Raw genomic sequence first — 16,971 nt, 5'->3', positions numbered from 1 at the left:
CTACTAGGTGTGCACAGTCCTGTTTTTCTATCAAAGCAAACTTAAAAAAAACCAAAACAACCAAAAAAACCAACAAACAACCAAAAACCACAGAAAAGTAGAAAGCATCAGAGCAAAACCCAAAGATTTTTTAAATTTAAAAAAAGAAAAGCTTAAGAAGAAAGATCCTCAAAATTGCTGTGGAGCTTATTGTAGTATGACTTATAGTCCCAAGTACTCACAAGTTTAGTTTTTGCCAAGACACTTCAGTTAGAACAGTTCCACTAGACCGCACCTGCTGGGATGACTTAAGAGTTGGAGCACATTTCCTGCACCAAATCAGCAGTCAAGTTACTGTTGGCTACCAGTGGTTCTTACACTGCCTTCCATGGGGATGAGCTACAGGTGATCTCTTACAGACACTAGATGACAAATATCCATGTTAAGTTATTTCCTTGAAAGGAGGGGAAACTTTCAGTTCTTTCATTCCTTACTTACAAAGAAGCTGATCACGAGTGTCACTTCACTAGACACTGATACACAAGACATGGAGAGCAACAAAATATAATAGTATTTTTATTAAAAAAGCAGCAGCAACCATCCCCATTCCTGATTCCCCTTCCAAGGAAATAGCAATTTCAAATCAAAACAATGCCAGATGGGCAGTGAAGAAATATTAGATCCAATTTGCTGGAGACAGCACCATGGTGTTTTTCTGTTAGCACCTGGAAATCCTCACACCCTAAAAACGGGGATTAGCTTCACTGCTAATCCTGGGGAAGAGACCAACCTCCCAGTGTCTCCCATTGCCGCAGCAACCCCACTTCCATTGTAAATTAATGATCTTACAAAGTCTGGCACAAAGAAAGAGAAAGCCCCTGAGAAGGAATAGGAAAAGGAAGACTGAAGAACATTTAAACTAAGATTGTCCATCTAATCAGGCTCTAGGCCAAACTGTCAAGATCGTTCACAAGAGGATGGTTTAGGACTCCCCTCTGCACCAGCCTCTCTATTCTACAGTTCGTTTTTCAAGAGTCATCCAAAATAGGATAGCTTTTATCATGTGCACCTTTGTTACTCTATACAAGACTAACACTGTGTGTCAAAAATATTTTGTTTTATTCTTTAATTGAAACAGAAGCTGACCAGGTTCCACCTCTGTGAAAAAAAAAAATCACATTTAAAATTGGTTACACTAACAGCCTCCAGTAACACTCAAACAGCACACTATCAACAAAATAAAAACCAAGATGTTCCAAAGAAATATCCATGTTGTTCTCAAAATATTTGTTACACAGAATACAATCAAGTTTACTGGTTATGACAATTCATAGAATTTCTGCAATGTTTTCTTGAGATGCGTACAGTTCACTGCTGCAGTGCATCAAATAGCACAGTGTGTCACGTGCTATTTCTCCATAAAAAGGCCACTGGAATATCCATCTGATTGTGAACCAGGTTGCAAACTGCTGCACAAACTTTCCCAAGAAAAGAAGTTTCCTGAAGGTCTCACAGCTCATCTTTATCCCAGTCATCCAGATCCACATCACTGAGATCAATATCATCTTCAACCGGAAGCTGTGAAAAAGGGAAGGTTTTGAGCACATGTTTAGAAGCGCTTAACACCGGGACATCACTGACTTTGAAAGACGCTTCCTTCATCCTAAGAGTAAAGCTCCCGCCTGTCACCTCTTTCATTCATAAAAACTCAGAAGTGTATTAAGCACAGGACAAGCGATCAGAATTTAGACTAGAAGGTTGTTTCCTACTAATAAAAATACTCCACACAAAGGCAAATACAGATAAACTATGTAACAAAGCTACTACCATATTCTGTATTTTAATTCCATCTGATGTAGATCAAAGGATTGTAGTAACTTTGTTTTTTACAGCAATGTTGAACCTTAGGAACATACTCAATTCCTGTGTTATTACACAGGCTTTACCTTACAAACTTTCTGACATTAAGACCTTGGATGGTAAGGTCATCATATTGCAGAACCAAAGTCTCCACAAACGTTCAGGTCTTGAATGCATACGCTACCACCTTCCTTACTCTGCATATGTAACAATGGGTTTCAGCCTCAAGGGATTTAACTTTCAGATTACATCCTAACAGCTAGGCAGGAGTATGTGTCCACAACATCAGACGATGAATTCAGTGTTTGGTCGGGTGGCAGGATTTAGATAATGGGAAACCATCAAAACAACTTTCTACAATCTTTGAAGAACAAGAAGTTTCACATTGCCAGTTCTTAGTTACTCTATCCAGTCACTTCTGAACCTCGCAAATCATCAGCACTTTTAGAGATGGAGCACCTCTTACCTCACCATCTTTGCCATCCCAAGGTTCAACTGAATGAATTTTAGGGAAAGCTCCACCACCCACTGGTGCTGTAGAGCCACGACCAACAGACAGTTCCCTGAGAAAAAACAAGTAAAAGTTAAATATAAGAAATGTCTCCAGTCTCCATCCACCTGGAACAGTGCCTGGTTTAGATAAAAGGAAGTTAACTGTGAGATCTGCTTGCATCTCTTGAAGGAAATCTAAACTGTCTGGAGGCAAAAGCTTTTCAAATTGAGAGAGTCCTTAAAGCAGCATTGTGAATTTACAATTGGATCCAAGGAGACAAACTATGTGAGCCACACTGTTTCATATTTCACCAGTGCCCCTTGTAACACTCCTGAACAAACACAGCCCCTTTAATAGTATATTGTGTATCACTTGAGGCAACTCCAAGGGGAGTGTGTAATTCTCGTTTTGGAAGTCACCTGCAACTGTTACTTGAAATCGCTAGTGATCTTTCTTTAGTGGACTCTAAGCCTTCACGGGTTACAATGGGTACAAGGTAACCAGCTTCTGCTTTGAGACACCCCATCTTGCACTTGCTCGTTAGGCATGCTCAAAAAGCCTAACATTAAAATCCTGAAGAGCTAATCCCTTTGCATTCTTTCTGAAGCAAGTAAGACTGAATAAGGCTTCCCCCCTAGGTGGAGTCTACAATTTTTATGCTCTTCTCAGTGCTTGTTTCCTTACTTCTGGTCAACACTGTTGAGACTGCCTATTAGATTACAAAAGCTGCACGCAGCAAGCTAAGTTAACAGTCAGCTACACCAACTGTGATTGTACTGCTTTCTCTAGGCAGCACAGCTGAGCTGAAGTGTCAAGTAAGAGATTATTCCAGCAAGCATTGCTCTGTGTAAGACAATACCAAACCAATTATCTAATGCAATATAAGCTGGTAAGTTGGCTGTTGTGTCCTGGAAGCACCATCCACCCTCACAAGGGGGGGCTTCACTAAGATGGATTTTATAGACCAGGAGAATTTGCCATGTCTGAGAAAGGCAGACATTTCTCTCACATGCATTAGTACAGACTGTCTGGTATTGCTCGTCTTGCATCCGAATCTTGTATTTTACTTGATGCTCCAAGAACCTCCCCTTTTTGGCATTAAGAAGAAAGTCTGATCCCTTATACAGGTAAGAGAATATAGCACTGTTTCCATTAATGCAGGAGGAACAGGGTTCAATTAATGGCAAGGTGGGGAGAGACTGTTGTATTTCCTTTTGCAATTTCCTTTGCCATTCTCCACGCAAGGACATGGAAATAACACTGCTAATGTAAGCTCTCAAAGGCTCTTACACACCTTATGGCAGCTGGTGTTTTACCAGCAGAGTTCTCACTTCACTTTGACCATGCTTAACTAACAATTCAAGTTTAGCTGCTCTGTTTCAGTGCTGCTGCCGCCTTCTGTCCTCCTCCCCATTCAATTCTTCTCAGCACTGGCTCTTGCCCAACTACGCAAGAGGCAGTTTCAGGGAACTTGAGCTGAGCAGAGAGGTATGGACTTCTTGGATGGATTGCTTCAGCTCCCCCAATTAGTTTATCAGATGCCAGGGGAATGGGGGAGAGGAGGATGGGAGGGGGAAGACAGGACCGGACCAAACCAGAAAGATGAACAGCAACATACAGAACCTCCAGAATCTCAGCAGCACCCATTCAGATTCCCAAACTGAGAACTTCCCAATTACAAATCAGAATGCACCATTTGAATTAAACAGTATTGATTACCAAATCCCATTAATTTCTTGGGTTACCAGAGAAGCAGAATTTTTCAAGATCAAAGCTCACTTCTGTTTTCAAACTGTTTTCAAAAGTTGAGCTAAACCTACCATTTAAGTTTAAATGTCCAACTTCTTAATTCTGTCCACCACAAAAATGTAGAGGCTGCTTTATGAGTTGCAATCCTTACTGAAATCATTCCCTTACTCCAGTGAATGCTCGTCATCTCAATTCTCTTAACATGCAAGTCTTGTCTGATCCAGGAGAGCCTGATTTTGGTCTAAAGAGTCACAGCCCCAGTTACAGAAAGATTTAACTCACTTAAAGATTTCATACCTGAGAAACTCATTAATCCCTTGCTCACTGAATGATCCTTTCAGAAGGGCGAATTTCATCTTCCGAGCATTAATAGCTGCCATTGCTGGATACCCAAAGCCTCCAATCCCCAAAGAGCTCTCAAGATCTGACTGAGCACCTGCTTCTGTCCACAACCACCTTGAGGAAAAGATAAAATAGAAGATAAATAATTAGGATAGGCACTACAATAATTTTGAAGTCACACATATTCTGCAACCCTGCAGAGTTCAAGGTGGGCTCTGAACTGCCCTTGACAGTGTCAACTTTATTGAAGTCAGCAGGGAAGAGTAGGGTCCTGATCCTGAACCATGTAACAGAAGAAAGCCCCTCCTGAACAGCACCTCTAGGCCAGCCCCATGCTCACAGCCACTGAAAGCCAGATCAGAAGAACAGCCATGAAAGGCAGTCCAGCGAAAGAACTATGTTACCAATCCAAACAAATTGCTGCACTTTAGAAGTGCAAGGTTTAAAATGGCTCAAGTCAAGATCTAAACATGACAAAGTACTGCCCAAATCCCACTGTAGAGGATTTCTGGCCAAAGACTGCAAGACCAATATTTCACTCACTATTAGTTCCTCACTGGTCAGGTCTCAGTTCCTCTAATGCTTAACAAAGTCCCCTGAGGAACCTCTGGAATCAGCCAATCTCAGCGTTTCCCCCCAGGCTTTCATGTCATTTTGCCCCCTTTTCACAGCAGTCAGTGTGTCAGAACAACTCTCACTTCCCAGAGAAGTCCTAGAGATCCTAACCTCCCCTTGAGAGGAGGAGGAGTAAAGGCAAAGCCTGCCGGTCTGCTTCTTTGAGAGCATGAAATTTGCTAATAAACTGCAATTTACTTTTTTTTTTTTTGAGAATTCAACAGTCATACTGGCAGACTTACCCACCAGCAAAAGACTCTAAAAGAAACTGGATAAATACTGCCCTAAAATATTTTAGTGTTCAGGACGAGTAAAAGATGCTTAATCTGATCTCATTAATGTTTAGATATCACTTGTAAATGCAGGATTTGAGAGATGGATGAAAAGAAAAAAAAATCAGCAGTTTATTCTAAAGCCACAGCATCCCCTGCCGCGGTACAGTTAGTGAAATACCAAGATATACTATGCTGAACAAGGAACAACTCTTATCTACAGATAAATCACTATCATACAAATTCTATCCTGTTACCTCTGAAAATGCTCTTTTCCAAGAAAACCAGTGACACTTACCCCCACATTTTCTTTTTGTATTTTTCAGCCATTTTTAACATGACATCCAGGTAAGAATTCCTCCCTGAAGCTCCTGTTTGTTAGACAGGATTGGACAAGTTAAAAAACACAACTACATGCTTTAAGTGATAAATTCATACAGAAGTCTGCTTGGACAAGTTAAAAAACACAACTACATGCTTTAAGTGATAAATTCATACAGAAGTCTGCTCGCTTGTATGTCTACCTGTGTCAAGAATATGAGGCAGGACAGAAATGATGCAGAGCTGATGAGCATCACAGGTACTCTTCAGAACATCTTCACTAATTATCTAGAAGAAAGCAGCAGAAAGTCAATGAGCGTGAGACTTGGTTATCCAGCTGTGACTGCACTCCTCTCCAACAGCCTATCAACTCCATCCTACAAGGTAATAAGCATCAAAACAACTTGACACAAAATCTTACAAGCCTCTCCTACTTCACTGGTCTCCCAACACAAGACTAATTACAAAGAGTTCACAGAGTCTTCTGTTGAGACTTGCAGCAACAGGAAAGTAAGCAGTACCAAACAAGGCTTACAGAGAGCACAGTAAGATGTCACTTCTTGCTCAAAGTCACTGTCCTTGGACCAGGGCTAGAAACAGCACACCCAGACCTATGCATATGCCTGTAGGTTTCACTCATGGTACTACTAGCATAAGGAGAGCCAGCAGGGTGCAGCACTTGATGAAGATGAGAACATTTAATCGACATTAATCGAGCAATACCAGTTTTGTGTGATCTACCTTAAAAAGGAATCAATCCATTTATCTACATTAGCAGTCTCCAAACTTTGATCGTGCACTACCACCAGTAAAAAAATTTCTAAGCATGTAGCCCCAATATATGTATCTCAATTATACACAAGTACTACTGTGTACATTATAAAGCATACAGAAAACAGACATTTTAAAGAAATGAAAGAACACCATTTTAAAATGTCTGTTTTTAAATTTATTAATGGTAATTTTTTTTTTCTTCCTGCACCCCAATGGCTTGTCTTGCATGCACCCCACTTTGGAGACAACAAATCTGCCAACATCAAGCTGAAACTAGAAGTCACCATACAGAGAGTGGAGTTTTTTGGACAACAAGCAAGATTAGTCATCATGCAACTTCTAACGGATGGCTTACAAATGACAAAACCCTGCCCTCTTGTTGTAAGAAAACAGATGGGGCACGGAACCCAAGAGAAGATTCAGACACCCTGGTACCATCCTGTCAGTGCCTTCACTGTATCAATTCCGATAATCTTTCAGTCAACAACAAATTCACAGTAAAAATTAAATAACAGAAACCTGAATTATCAGACTTGTCATCCTTGTCATTCTGCTGCAAAACAGTGTGCAAGCAGACACTTAGGCCGTTTTATTTACAGTTGATATAGTTCTGCAAAAACTGCTGCAAAAGATATGATGGAAAAGCAATCTGAGAAAATTATGAAGAGGTACCTCCAGGAGTTCAGGTGGTGGGGCATTATCAGAAAACAAATCCAGAGCACGAGCAATGATATCAGATCTAGTTCTGCCACCATCATAATCAACAGGGTCTTCTCCTTTCTGGAAGATTTTAATTGTGGGAAATCCGCGAATCTGCAAGACAAGTTTAAGCCATCAGCTCAAATAAATCTCAATATTTATGGTGGAAGTTATCTGCCGATGTGTTCTAAATTAAGAGAAAGGGAAGAGATTTAAAATCTAGGTGAATCAAGTCTCACAGCATGTTATGACTGAACTAGAACAATTTTGTAGCTTCCCACTTGTGCAACAATTCAAAACAAGGCTAACGTACATTGAAACAGTGTTTCAAGTTTTAGACCTGATGAATCAGCTATTGTTTCATCTCAGTTTAGATACACCAAGCATTGCCGGTTGTACCAGGAGGCCTATCTTAACTCTTTGTATTTCTTAGACATTAGTTTCCCGGTTTGTCTGCAGGGAGACAGCACTGTGCCTACATGGCAACAAATGGACCTTAAGCTCCCTCTGCTACACTTCCAGTAAAACTTGCTCAAGTCTTCCTGCTGACTGCCAGCCATGTGCACTTACAGGGAAACAAAGCAGCACACTGTAAGCTCCCTGTACTGTATTAAAAATTAAAGAGTATCAGTTCACTTTGGGCCCACAGCATAGCTGATCTGGGCAGCTAACATTGTCGGAGTGATCCCTGATAACTGGCTCCAAGATGTACAGAGGTACATGTGTGTATTCTGGAAATGCCCAGCCAGCATACAAACAGTCTGAAAGGAGACACCTCTCACTTCAGATGATAAAGCTATACCAGACCTTATGGAAATAAACAGCCTTTTTTATCAGCAACATCCAGATTTATTCCTTTCCTTTCACCCCATTTATTTATATTGTTACTGACATTCAGGAAAGAATTATTTGTGGAAAAGTGCTATGTGTCACTTAATATTATTTTTAGCACACAACATTTAAGTGGTACCAGATTAAGGAACAGTTCAGTAAGCATTAGAGGGAAATCTGACTTACTAGAGATGCAAAGGAAATTGTAACCACTGCAGAGCACACTCACCCCGTATCGGCTTGCCAACATCTGATTGACTGTTGCATCTACTGCAGCCAGCTTTACTTTTCCCTTTGTTTGTTCCTTCACCTCAGTGGCAGCAGCTGCCCATTCAGGCTCCAGGCTGAAAAACAAAGAGTATGAGTATACCATAAGTATACCACATTCCAACATTATGTAGCATACTCCACTCAGGAAAAAAAATAAAGTCTCTGCAGAGAATGACAGCTAGGAGGGTTATTCCAAATGAGACTGAAGTCCTGCATCTGAAGGAATTAAAAGGTTAATATAACTTCTGGATCTTATTTCCACTGGTAACTGGGAATTTTACTGCTAAGGAGGAGCGCAGCCAGAGCCGCACCAAGGTGCCCTGAGCCCACACAGTTCTGTTAAAACATCTTACGGAAAACTCCGCTTCTGATATACCAGAGATGCAAGGTCCCTTTTAGGGGATGAAGGGTATTGCACAAAAACGAGCACTAACAGGAACTGAATTGTCAAAGAAAAACCTCATTTACTTTTTGCAGTGCCCACACCATGGGGCATAAAACTCCACCATCCACACATCGTCACTATTTATGACGTTCTTATCAAAGCTGTCATCAGTCAGCTCAATCACATCCTTCTTATCTCCACCTCCGCTCTCTCGGCTCTGCAAGAAACAAACAGACCCTCACATAAGAAGTAACCAAAACTGGCTTCCCACGCAAGCCGTCTCCTGTGCGTCATGTTGTACCAAATGGTCTTTATTTGAAAGAGATACAAAATGGGCAGTGTTATGTCATACAACTTTACCATTTCAGAACTGACAATACACACAGCCCACTCCCACAGCACTTTCAAGAAACAGCAAGTGAACCTTCTCTTTAAAAAAAAAAAAAAGAAAAAGAGAAATCAGGTCAAACTAACTAACAAGATGTGGGAACACTTCCCCAGTTCTTCATGTTCTGATCTGCCCAAGAACAAAGTGCTCTCCAAGCCCCCCACCCCACTGTGCCCTGGTTTCCAGGCAAAAATCCACGCGTGAGCGTAATACACGCTATAGGGTACAGTTCATCCAGGTCTTTTATCTGGCCAACCTGAGGATGTCGGAGTGTACTTGCTCCGTGATTTAGAAACAATAGTAGGAGCCAGAAGCTTTTCAATTTACCTTCAGGGAGAAACCCAGAAAGCCAGCTTCAGAAGAACACTACCAAATTAAAAAACCCTCATCCATCTAGCTTAGACTAGGACTATGCAAATGGTACCTCAACCAGTTGGAGAATGGGGCTAACAGGGACCTCAAAGTTCAAAGGGAGATGCAAAGTCTTGCACCCGGGGAAGAATAACCCCATGCACCAGCACATGCTGGGGACTGACTAGCTGGAAAGCAGCTTTCCAGAGAGGGACCTGGGGGTCCTGGTGGACAACAAGTTGAACCAGCAATGCTCCCCTGTGGCAAAGGTGGCCAACAGCCTCCTGAGCTGCTTTAGGCAGAGAGTTGCCAGCAGGTCTGGGGAGGTCATCCTCCCCTCTGCTCAGCACCGTGTGAAACATCTGGAGTGCTGGGTCCAGTTCTGGGCTCCCCAGTATAAGAGGCATGCACACACTGAAGCAAGTCCTGCCAAGGGTCAAAGCTGATTAAGGGCTTTGAGCATCTGACATGATGAGAGGTTGAGAAAGCTGGGATTGCTCAGCTGGAAAGAGAAGGCTCAGTGTGGATCTTATCCATGTATATAAATACCTGAGTGGAGGGGAGTAAAGAAAACAAAGGCTGACTCTTCTCTGCAATGCCCAGTGACAGGACAAAAAGTAAGGGCCTAAGTTGAAATACAAGAATTTGATTTAAACATAAGAGAAAAATTTTCTGTTGTGAGGGTGGTCAAACACTGGAACAGGTTGCCCAAAGAGCGCAGTCTGTGTGGAGTCTCAGTCCTTGGAGATGCTCACAGCTTGATGGGACACAGCCCTGAGCAATCTGCTGTAGTTGACCCTGCACTGGGCAGAGGGCTGGACTAGACAACCTCCAGAGGTCCCTTCCAACTTCAACTATTCTGTGAACAGAGTCAGGAGCACAAGCCCCAATCTCCTGTACAGGACAGTCTCCAGTTGAAAACAAACCCACACGTTCCCTCAAATACCTGTTTCCCAGAACTATATCCTCCACTTCTGCCACTAAGACGGTCTTTCACCAGGGACCGAAGAGCACTTAGAGCAGCATCAACAATGGCATCACTTGTCCTGCCACCTGCAACACAGCAAAATGAGTGTTTAAAGCATCAAAAGGCCAGTTTAAGGTAGGCCCCTGACTTAACTGCAAACTTAATACCCCCTCACCCTAAGGATTTTTCAGGAAAAGCAGGACTAGGCTATAAGCGATATGGTACTAGTAGTGGGACATCAGTGACTTAAACACGAGCAGCAGGATTGACTTCACTCCACTTTTTAACTAACCACCTTATCTGATCAGGGGTGACTGTGGCAAGCTCCCAGTAAACAGGAAGAAAGGAATAATACTTTGGAAGTGCCCATCAACCTCCAGCAACTAAAAACTGCAGGTGGGACTGTTAGCTCATGCTAAGACATGCACAATTTGGTCAAACAAGTCCCATCCATCTGTCTCTCAGTTACTACAAGCACTAGATAGGAAGGAAACACCACAGAAGACAGCGTTAACAGCTACCATAATTACTTTATTCAGGGAAGTTTTTAGGCATGCAACATGTGAAAGAGCATCACATTTACCCTGATAATCCTCCGCTTTGTTTTTGTTGGCTCCAAATATCTTGATAGTTGGAAACCCTCTGACTCCATACTGTCCACCCAAGGACTGATGCTTATCTGCATCTACTGCACCTACTTTCACTACACCCTGTGGGAATAAAAACAAAAAACAAGACAAGACTTCTACAGTGATTTAACACATTTTATACTCTGTGCATGCTGGAGAGAGTTATTAGGAGGGTAAGAAAACAGTCACCAGAAGAGAGGTATTATCCCCTGAAGAGCATTAAACGACAGAACACCATGTATGTCCATTTCTTTCTTCATCCTAACAAACTAAATTTTCAATTGTTTGGGGTTTTTTTTGGTTGGGTTTTTTGTTTGTTTGGGGTTTTTTTGTTTTGGTTTTGGTTTTTTTGGTTTTTTTTGTGTGTTTTTTTTTTTTTTTTTTTTTTTAAGAAGGGGAATATATTTTACATAGGCAAGAGTTCAGCAAATCACTACCTGACGAAGTTTTCTGTAATTAAAGAAATATTCATCATCAACAGCTTACAAAGCTGTGTTCATATATTCAGTTCATCCTGTTCCTGTACTTCAGAGGCAGGTGACAGGACAGCGAGGAAGAAAAGACAAACACGCTATTTTGGGGGATGGCTGGATTCTAATGTCTTCTGGTGCTGGTAAAAGCAGCCCTGGAAAACAGCAATGGGAATTCATAGGGACAGAATTGATTTGCTTCCTCTACAATTCAACGGCTTCTTTTAAGAAAAGAAAAAAAAAACCAACACAAAAATCCTGACTTTTTAAATGCCTCTGATTGGCCACTTCTCTGGCTGGATAGTATGATTAAAGTGATATGGTTTTGGGGACCAAACCCCACCTCCGTGTTCCTAAGCCAGATGACAAACAGCCAAACTCTCCTCAATCCACTGCCACAAGCACATTTGAAAGGTTAAACTTACTTTTAACGCTGTTGCTGCTTTCTTCCACTCAGGGGTTAGTCTTTGACAATGACCACACCTTTCAGGAAAAAAAAAAACAAACAGTAATTGTCATTCAGATCTGATAACTACTTCACAGAATACAGAGTGGCCTTGTTGGGTTTGCAATTACAGAACAGCCGTTTGCAGCAAACTCTGCGAGACAAGGTCTACTCATGAAGAGGGGAAGAGGCTATGCCACAACATCACATCATCACTCAGATTTCTGAAGAAAAACCTCCATATATATTATATAAGTGCATACACACGCATACACATATATGCACACACCTCAAAAGCTACCTGGCTTTCCTAACACAGAAGCAAATGTGAGCACCAAAATCCAGATTTGCACACTAGTCTGCTTGTTGCAGGCTAAAATGGACCTGTGATGAGACCTGAAAAAATTATTCTAGAGGTAACTTAACTAGCAAGAATTTGTGGCGCAACATCTTCTGGAGGTGTCTAGGGGAGAAGACCAACAGTTGACTGGCAACTGGTGTATAATCACAGCATCACAGGTCTGTAGGGAGAGAGGAGCTGCCAATTTACTTACAGAATCATAGAATCATACAGGTTGGAAAAGACCTCTAAGATCATCGTGTCCAACCGTCAACCCAACACACCATGTCCACCAAACCATGTCCCTAAGGGCCTCATCTACACGTCTTTTAAATACTTCCAGGGATGGTGACTCCACCACTTCCCTGGGCAGCCTGTTCCAAGGCCTGATCACTCTTTCAGTAAAGAAATTTCTCCTAATGTCCAATCTAAACCTCCCTTGGTGCAACTTGAGGCCATTTCCTCTTGTCCTATCGCTTGTTACTTGGCAGAAGAGACCAACACCCACCTTGCTACAACCTCCTTTCAGGTAGTTGTAGAGCGCGATGAGGTTATACCTGTTCTACACTTTATTGCCATTGTTCAATAAAGCTTCCCGTTGCCCATAAAGCTGCAACAACACTAGAAGAGGCATAGCAAGCTTTCCCCTAAACCTCTCAGTCCAGACACAGTCAGGCTGTTGCAATGAAAGGCCCCTTTCTCCAGAATGTGGAGCTTTGGATGGCAATAGCACAGAGGATTTGTGCAAAGATGGAACATACATCACCAGAATATACGCAGAAGAGACTCCATTCTCTGGACTTGAGCAGGATGGGAGATAGAGGTGCTAAATTAAGATGCACAAAGCCAGTATTTTTCAATGCAAATTGGAAATTCTAAGTGTGAATTCAGATCTGTGCTTTCATATCAGAATCAGGTTCAGAAAGACAGAAGTGAAGGGCCTTCTCACTTACCTATTGCACTTTGAGCAGTCATTTTTAATACTAATTTCGGTAGAAAAATTGAAGTAGTAAAATGGCATATAAGGTTTTCATAGAATCCTAGAATACCAGGTTGGAAGGGACCTCAAGGATCATCTGGTCCAGCCTTTCTTGGCAAAAGCACAGTCTAGACAAGATGGCCCAGCACCCTGTCCAGCCGAATCTTAGAAGTGTCCAATGTTGGGGAATCCACCACTTCCCTGGGGAGATTACTCCAATGGCTGATTGTTCTCATTGTGAAAAATTTTCCTCTTGTGTCCAGTCAGAATCTTCCCAGGAGTAACTTACCCATTACCCCTTGTCTTTTCCATGTGACTCCAATTCCTGCCTTTTTCCCTGGTGAGGATATTTAAAATAGGAATCCCAACTACAGCTATTTTGCTAGTCATGAGGCCATCGAACTGATAACTGTACTGCCAACAACTGAACAAAACCCTGGACTGATCAGCACCAGATTAGTATGCTGCTCCTCCATGATAAGAGCAAGCAAGTACACAGCTGTAATTCTTACCATGGGGCATAGAACTCCACGAGCCACAGGCTCTCACTCTGAATGACCTCCTTGTTGAAGTTAGTTGGTGTTAGCTCTATCACATCATCACTGGCCGAATATAAACCATTAACTACCAGGAATAACGTGCAGCTCACTGTGCCTAGAACAAAAAGCAAAGCAATCAGCATTCCTGCAGAACATTTATGATTCTCCTGTTGCCATGGCTAAATCATCTCCCCACTCCCTGCACATCAGCAGAAAAAAAAAACAAACAAACAAGGGAAAGGGATTCCAGTTTGACCAGAAAAAAAGGAAGTTAAGGCAAGATATATGCTTTCCCTCCTCACTTAAATCATGATTTATGGGATCATGTAATATATTCTCTGTGCCTAAAGCTAGCTGGAGTTATGCCACTCATGCTATGGCTCTCCAGAGAGCATTCTGTCAAAGCTGCTACCCTAACTACTACTGGTACAAGACCAGCAGAATTTCCACGCAGATCCCCATGATTAGCTACATTTTATTTCAGTTCTTTCTCATAGAAACTCCTAAGCCAATTGCCCACACCCCTTGCACAGCAGGCACTCAAACACATCTTTCATAGGATGACATAATGCAGGACTGTCCCAACTAGTCTTAGTACAGTTACACTGATTTTAGGACCAGCAATTAATGCACTGGTAGTGTAAGGAGTGCTTTCATTCTTGCTCATGAGCAAGATCTTAGTCTACTATTGATCTATCTCTCTAGCAACAGACTGGAGAACAACAGCTAAATCTCTCTGGTTAACAACTCAAGCACTCTTAGAATGCTAAAAAAAAAAAGTCATTACAAGGTACAAAGAAATTGCTTTCTCTTAAGAAAGACTTCATACTTCTGGATCTTATTATTGCTTGAGACTTTGCACATAAAACCTCGTAATCCTTCCTTCTACCTAGTCAGAGAGATTGAGAGATGACTTGACGAAAGATGACAAGCATCTCTGTAATAAAATCCACATAGCAGAAGACTTTTCTTAATCCACCAGAGACTGGGGGGAGTAAGAGCTCAGACATCGAAGTTAGAACTAGGCAAAAAATAGTTCCTTTGCTGCGAGTGCTTAATAACTTGAACCAAGCTGTACATTCTCTCTCAGACTGAACGTGAGAGGAAGGTACAGTTCAGTGATGCAGAAACTCTACAGCACATGGTACACACATCTGCACAGTATCACCTACACTTTATCGGACCCGCTTAAGAAAAGCCAGTTTCATTATACCTATTCTGCAGGTGAGAGACGCTGAAAGAAATAACATCTTCCAGGTTACTCAAGCAGAGATCAGGACTGAATTGCCACACTGCAACCCAGCCCCCTATCCATCGCACCACTCCCCCTCCTAATGGATTCTTCTAGCCCTAGGACCCAACCCCCTTCCTTTTGGGGTGATTCTAGTTGGTTTCCACCACCAGATTTACACATTAGATTGGCTCTCTCCCTTCAGTATGCCCACACACAAGCAACACTTCATCAGCACTGGTCAACTGACTTCCAAGGCAATCCGTGGCTGTCACAGCATGTTACGGTGACCTACAGTACCAGTTGCCACTGGGGTAGAGTAAAAAAAACAAGAATGCAAAAAGCTACTTGAACGTTACAACCACTCTCAAGAGAGAAACCCTTCTCTGGATGGAATGAGACCATTAAATCAGCATATTTTAGCATGACCTAAAGATATCTGTAGCAGAATATATTCAGCAATTGAACAGAGCTCACTCAGCCATTTCTGTCACTTCAAATGGAGACGTTCTAGCTTATAGAAAAACATGCCCTAAAGGGAACTCACAAAAGACAGCACATGGTGAAAATCACCTAGTCACATATCACTGCATTACGTTTTTTTAAAACTATGACTCAGGAACTGGTGGCATAATTTTCCTTTCTATAGTGAAATATTCAAGGTTTAATTCATCTTCAGCAAATAAAAAGATCATTTTCCTACAAGCATCTAAGCCAGGAAAATGCAAATCTGTCTTTGATATTAAGGTAAAAAAAAAATCTCAGATAATCTGATTTCAAAGTTGTTTTCCAATGTAAGTGAATTACATAGACAGGAACATTGTTAAACCAACTAAGGCAGCTCCATGCTGGTATTACTAGCCCTCATCGAAACACCAAGTTGTAACTCTGAAGAGCTGTGAAGAAAAGCTTTTGCTACGGGATAATGATGATGATTCTGTGAACTTCCTCCTTAAAATACCCGCACCTTCCGCAGCAGAGCTGGGTGTGCTGAAGATCACACACCCCTGCACATGTGCGCTCAATGAGCCAGAGCCTTCCCCCTTCGGCCCTGCGCAGCGTTATCTGGGCCCTCCGTGTTTCTACAGAACGGCCCGAGTAGGGCTACTTAACGGGTCTACCAATTTATTCGGCACAGAAGGCCCAGCAGCAGGGGGAGGGGAAGAGGAAGTACAATTCCCCACGGACTCCTCCTTTTGTCTTCAGTCATTGCTTTCCTACTGCCCTGACAGCACTAGATCCCAGGTCAGGGCAGCCAGGCAAGTAAAACATCACCGCTTACTGGAAACCAAAGCGGTTTTTTTATTAGGGCGAGAGACAAGCACCACTTTATTTAGTTTTTTTGTTGCTGGGATCTTTAGGCCGTTTACCTGCGCTCCGGGAACCCACCGAGCAATCGGGGGCGGCGCGGGGCAGCGGCCCGGACTGGCAGCGGCCGAAACGCGACTGCAGGCGCTGTCCCCCCACTCCACGAGTCACCCGCCCCGCCGCCGGCCACCCCGGAGAGCGGCCCGCGCGGCCTAGAGCTCCCGCCCCTCCCCGAGCGGCAGACGGGCGCACGGCGGCTCCGAGCCCGTCCCCAGCGGCCGCCGTGCTCGGCCCGGCGCCCAGCTCCCTCCCGCCACGGCGGCCCCACACCCCCAGCAGGGCCCGGAAAGCTGGGGAGGGGGCAGCCGCGGCCCGCCGCCCCCTCAGGCCGCCCCGGGCCCCCCATCCCCTCAGCGGCCGCCCCGCCGCCCGCGGCTCCTACCCCACCAGAGACGGCCCACGGCACGCGCCCCCATGGCTGCCCCCCGCTCCCTCGGCCGCCGCTACTAGAGCCTGCCCGCCCCGCCCCCCCGCCCACGCGCCGCGCGTTCCCCGCCGTGGCCGCCGCCCATTGGCGGCGCTGGCGCTCGCGCACTGACATAGCCAATGGGGGGCGGCCGCGTCAGTCGCTACAGGGCGCGGGTGGCTGGAGGAGACACTGAGGGGCGGAGGCGGGGGAGGAGGAGCATGGTGGGGCTTGGCCTGGCGAACCGGGGAGGGAGCGGGAGCGGGAG

The 16,971-nt window shown here is 43.6% G+C and overlaps 1 protein-coding gene across 1 annotated transcript; it reads right to left on the bottom strand.

The window, feature by feature from the left end:
* Nucleotides 1-1,081: 1,081 nt before the first annotated feature.
* PDIA6 (protein disulfide isomerase family A member 6) lies at nucleotides 1,082-16,761 on the bottom strand. The gene is made up of 13 exons (XM_075145055.1): nucleotides 16,680-16,761; nucleotides 13,672-13,813; nucleotides 11,821-11,878; nucleotides 10,880-11,006; nucleotides 10,276-10,382; nucleotides 8,674-8,807; nucleotides 8,165-8,279; nucleotides 7,078-7,218; nucleotides 5,835-5,919; nucleotides 5,609-5,681; nucleotides 4,379-4,537; nucleotides 2,306-2,402; nucleotides 1,082-1,557 (listed from the first exon to the last, which is right to left on the bottom strand). Exons 1-13 carry the CDS (start codon nucleotides 16,711-16,713, stop codon nucleotides 1,489-1,491), a joined length of 1,341 nt encoding a protein of 446 aa, XP_075001156.1. The 5' UTR covers nucleotides 16,714-16,761; the 3' UTR covers nucleotides 1,082-1,488.
* Between the last annotated feature and the right edge of the window lie 210 nt (nucleotides 16,762-16,971).

The sequence above is a fragment of the Calonectris borealis genome, chromosome 3, assembly GCF_964195595.1.
Source record: "Calonectris borealis chromosome 3, bCalBor7.hap1.2, whole genome shotgun sequence".
NCBI classification, from domain to species: domain Eukaryota; kingdom Metazoa; phylum Chordata; class Aves; order Procellariiformes; family Procellariidae; genus Calonectris; species Calonectris borealis.
Note: the sequence above shows the minus strand (reverse complement) of the source record. Positions and strands in the feature narration are given on the sequence as shown.

Excerpts from the sequence above, each read along its gene's own strand:
- PDIA6 (XM_075145055.1), bottom strand. The coding sequence starts at position 16,713 with ATGGGGGCGCGTGCCGTGGGCCGTCTCTGGTGGG. Across the intron at positions 13,814-16,679 it reads CGTGGGCCGTCTCTGGTGGG|GCACAGTGAGCTGCACGTTA; the intron begins GTAGGAGCCGCG and ends TTTTTGTTCTAG. Across the intron at positions 10,383-10,879 it reads CAAAGCGGAGGATTATCAGG|GTGGCAGGACAAGTGATGCC; the intron begins GTAAATGTGATG and ends GCTGTGTTGCAG.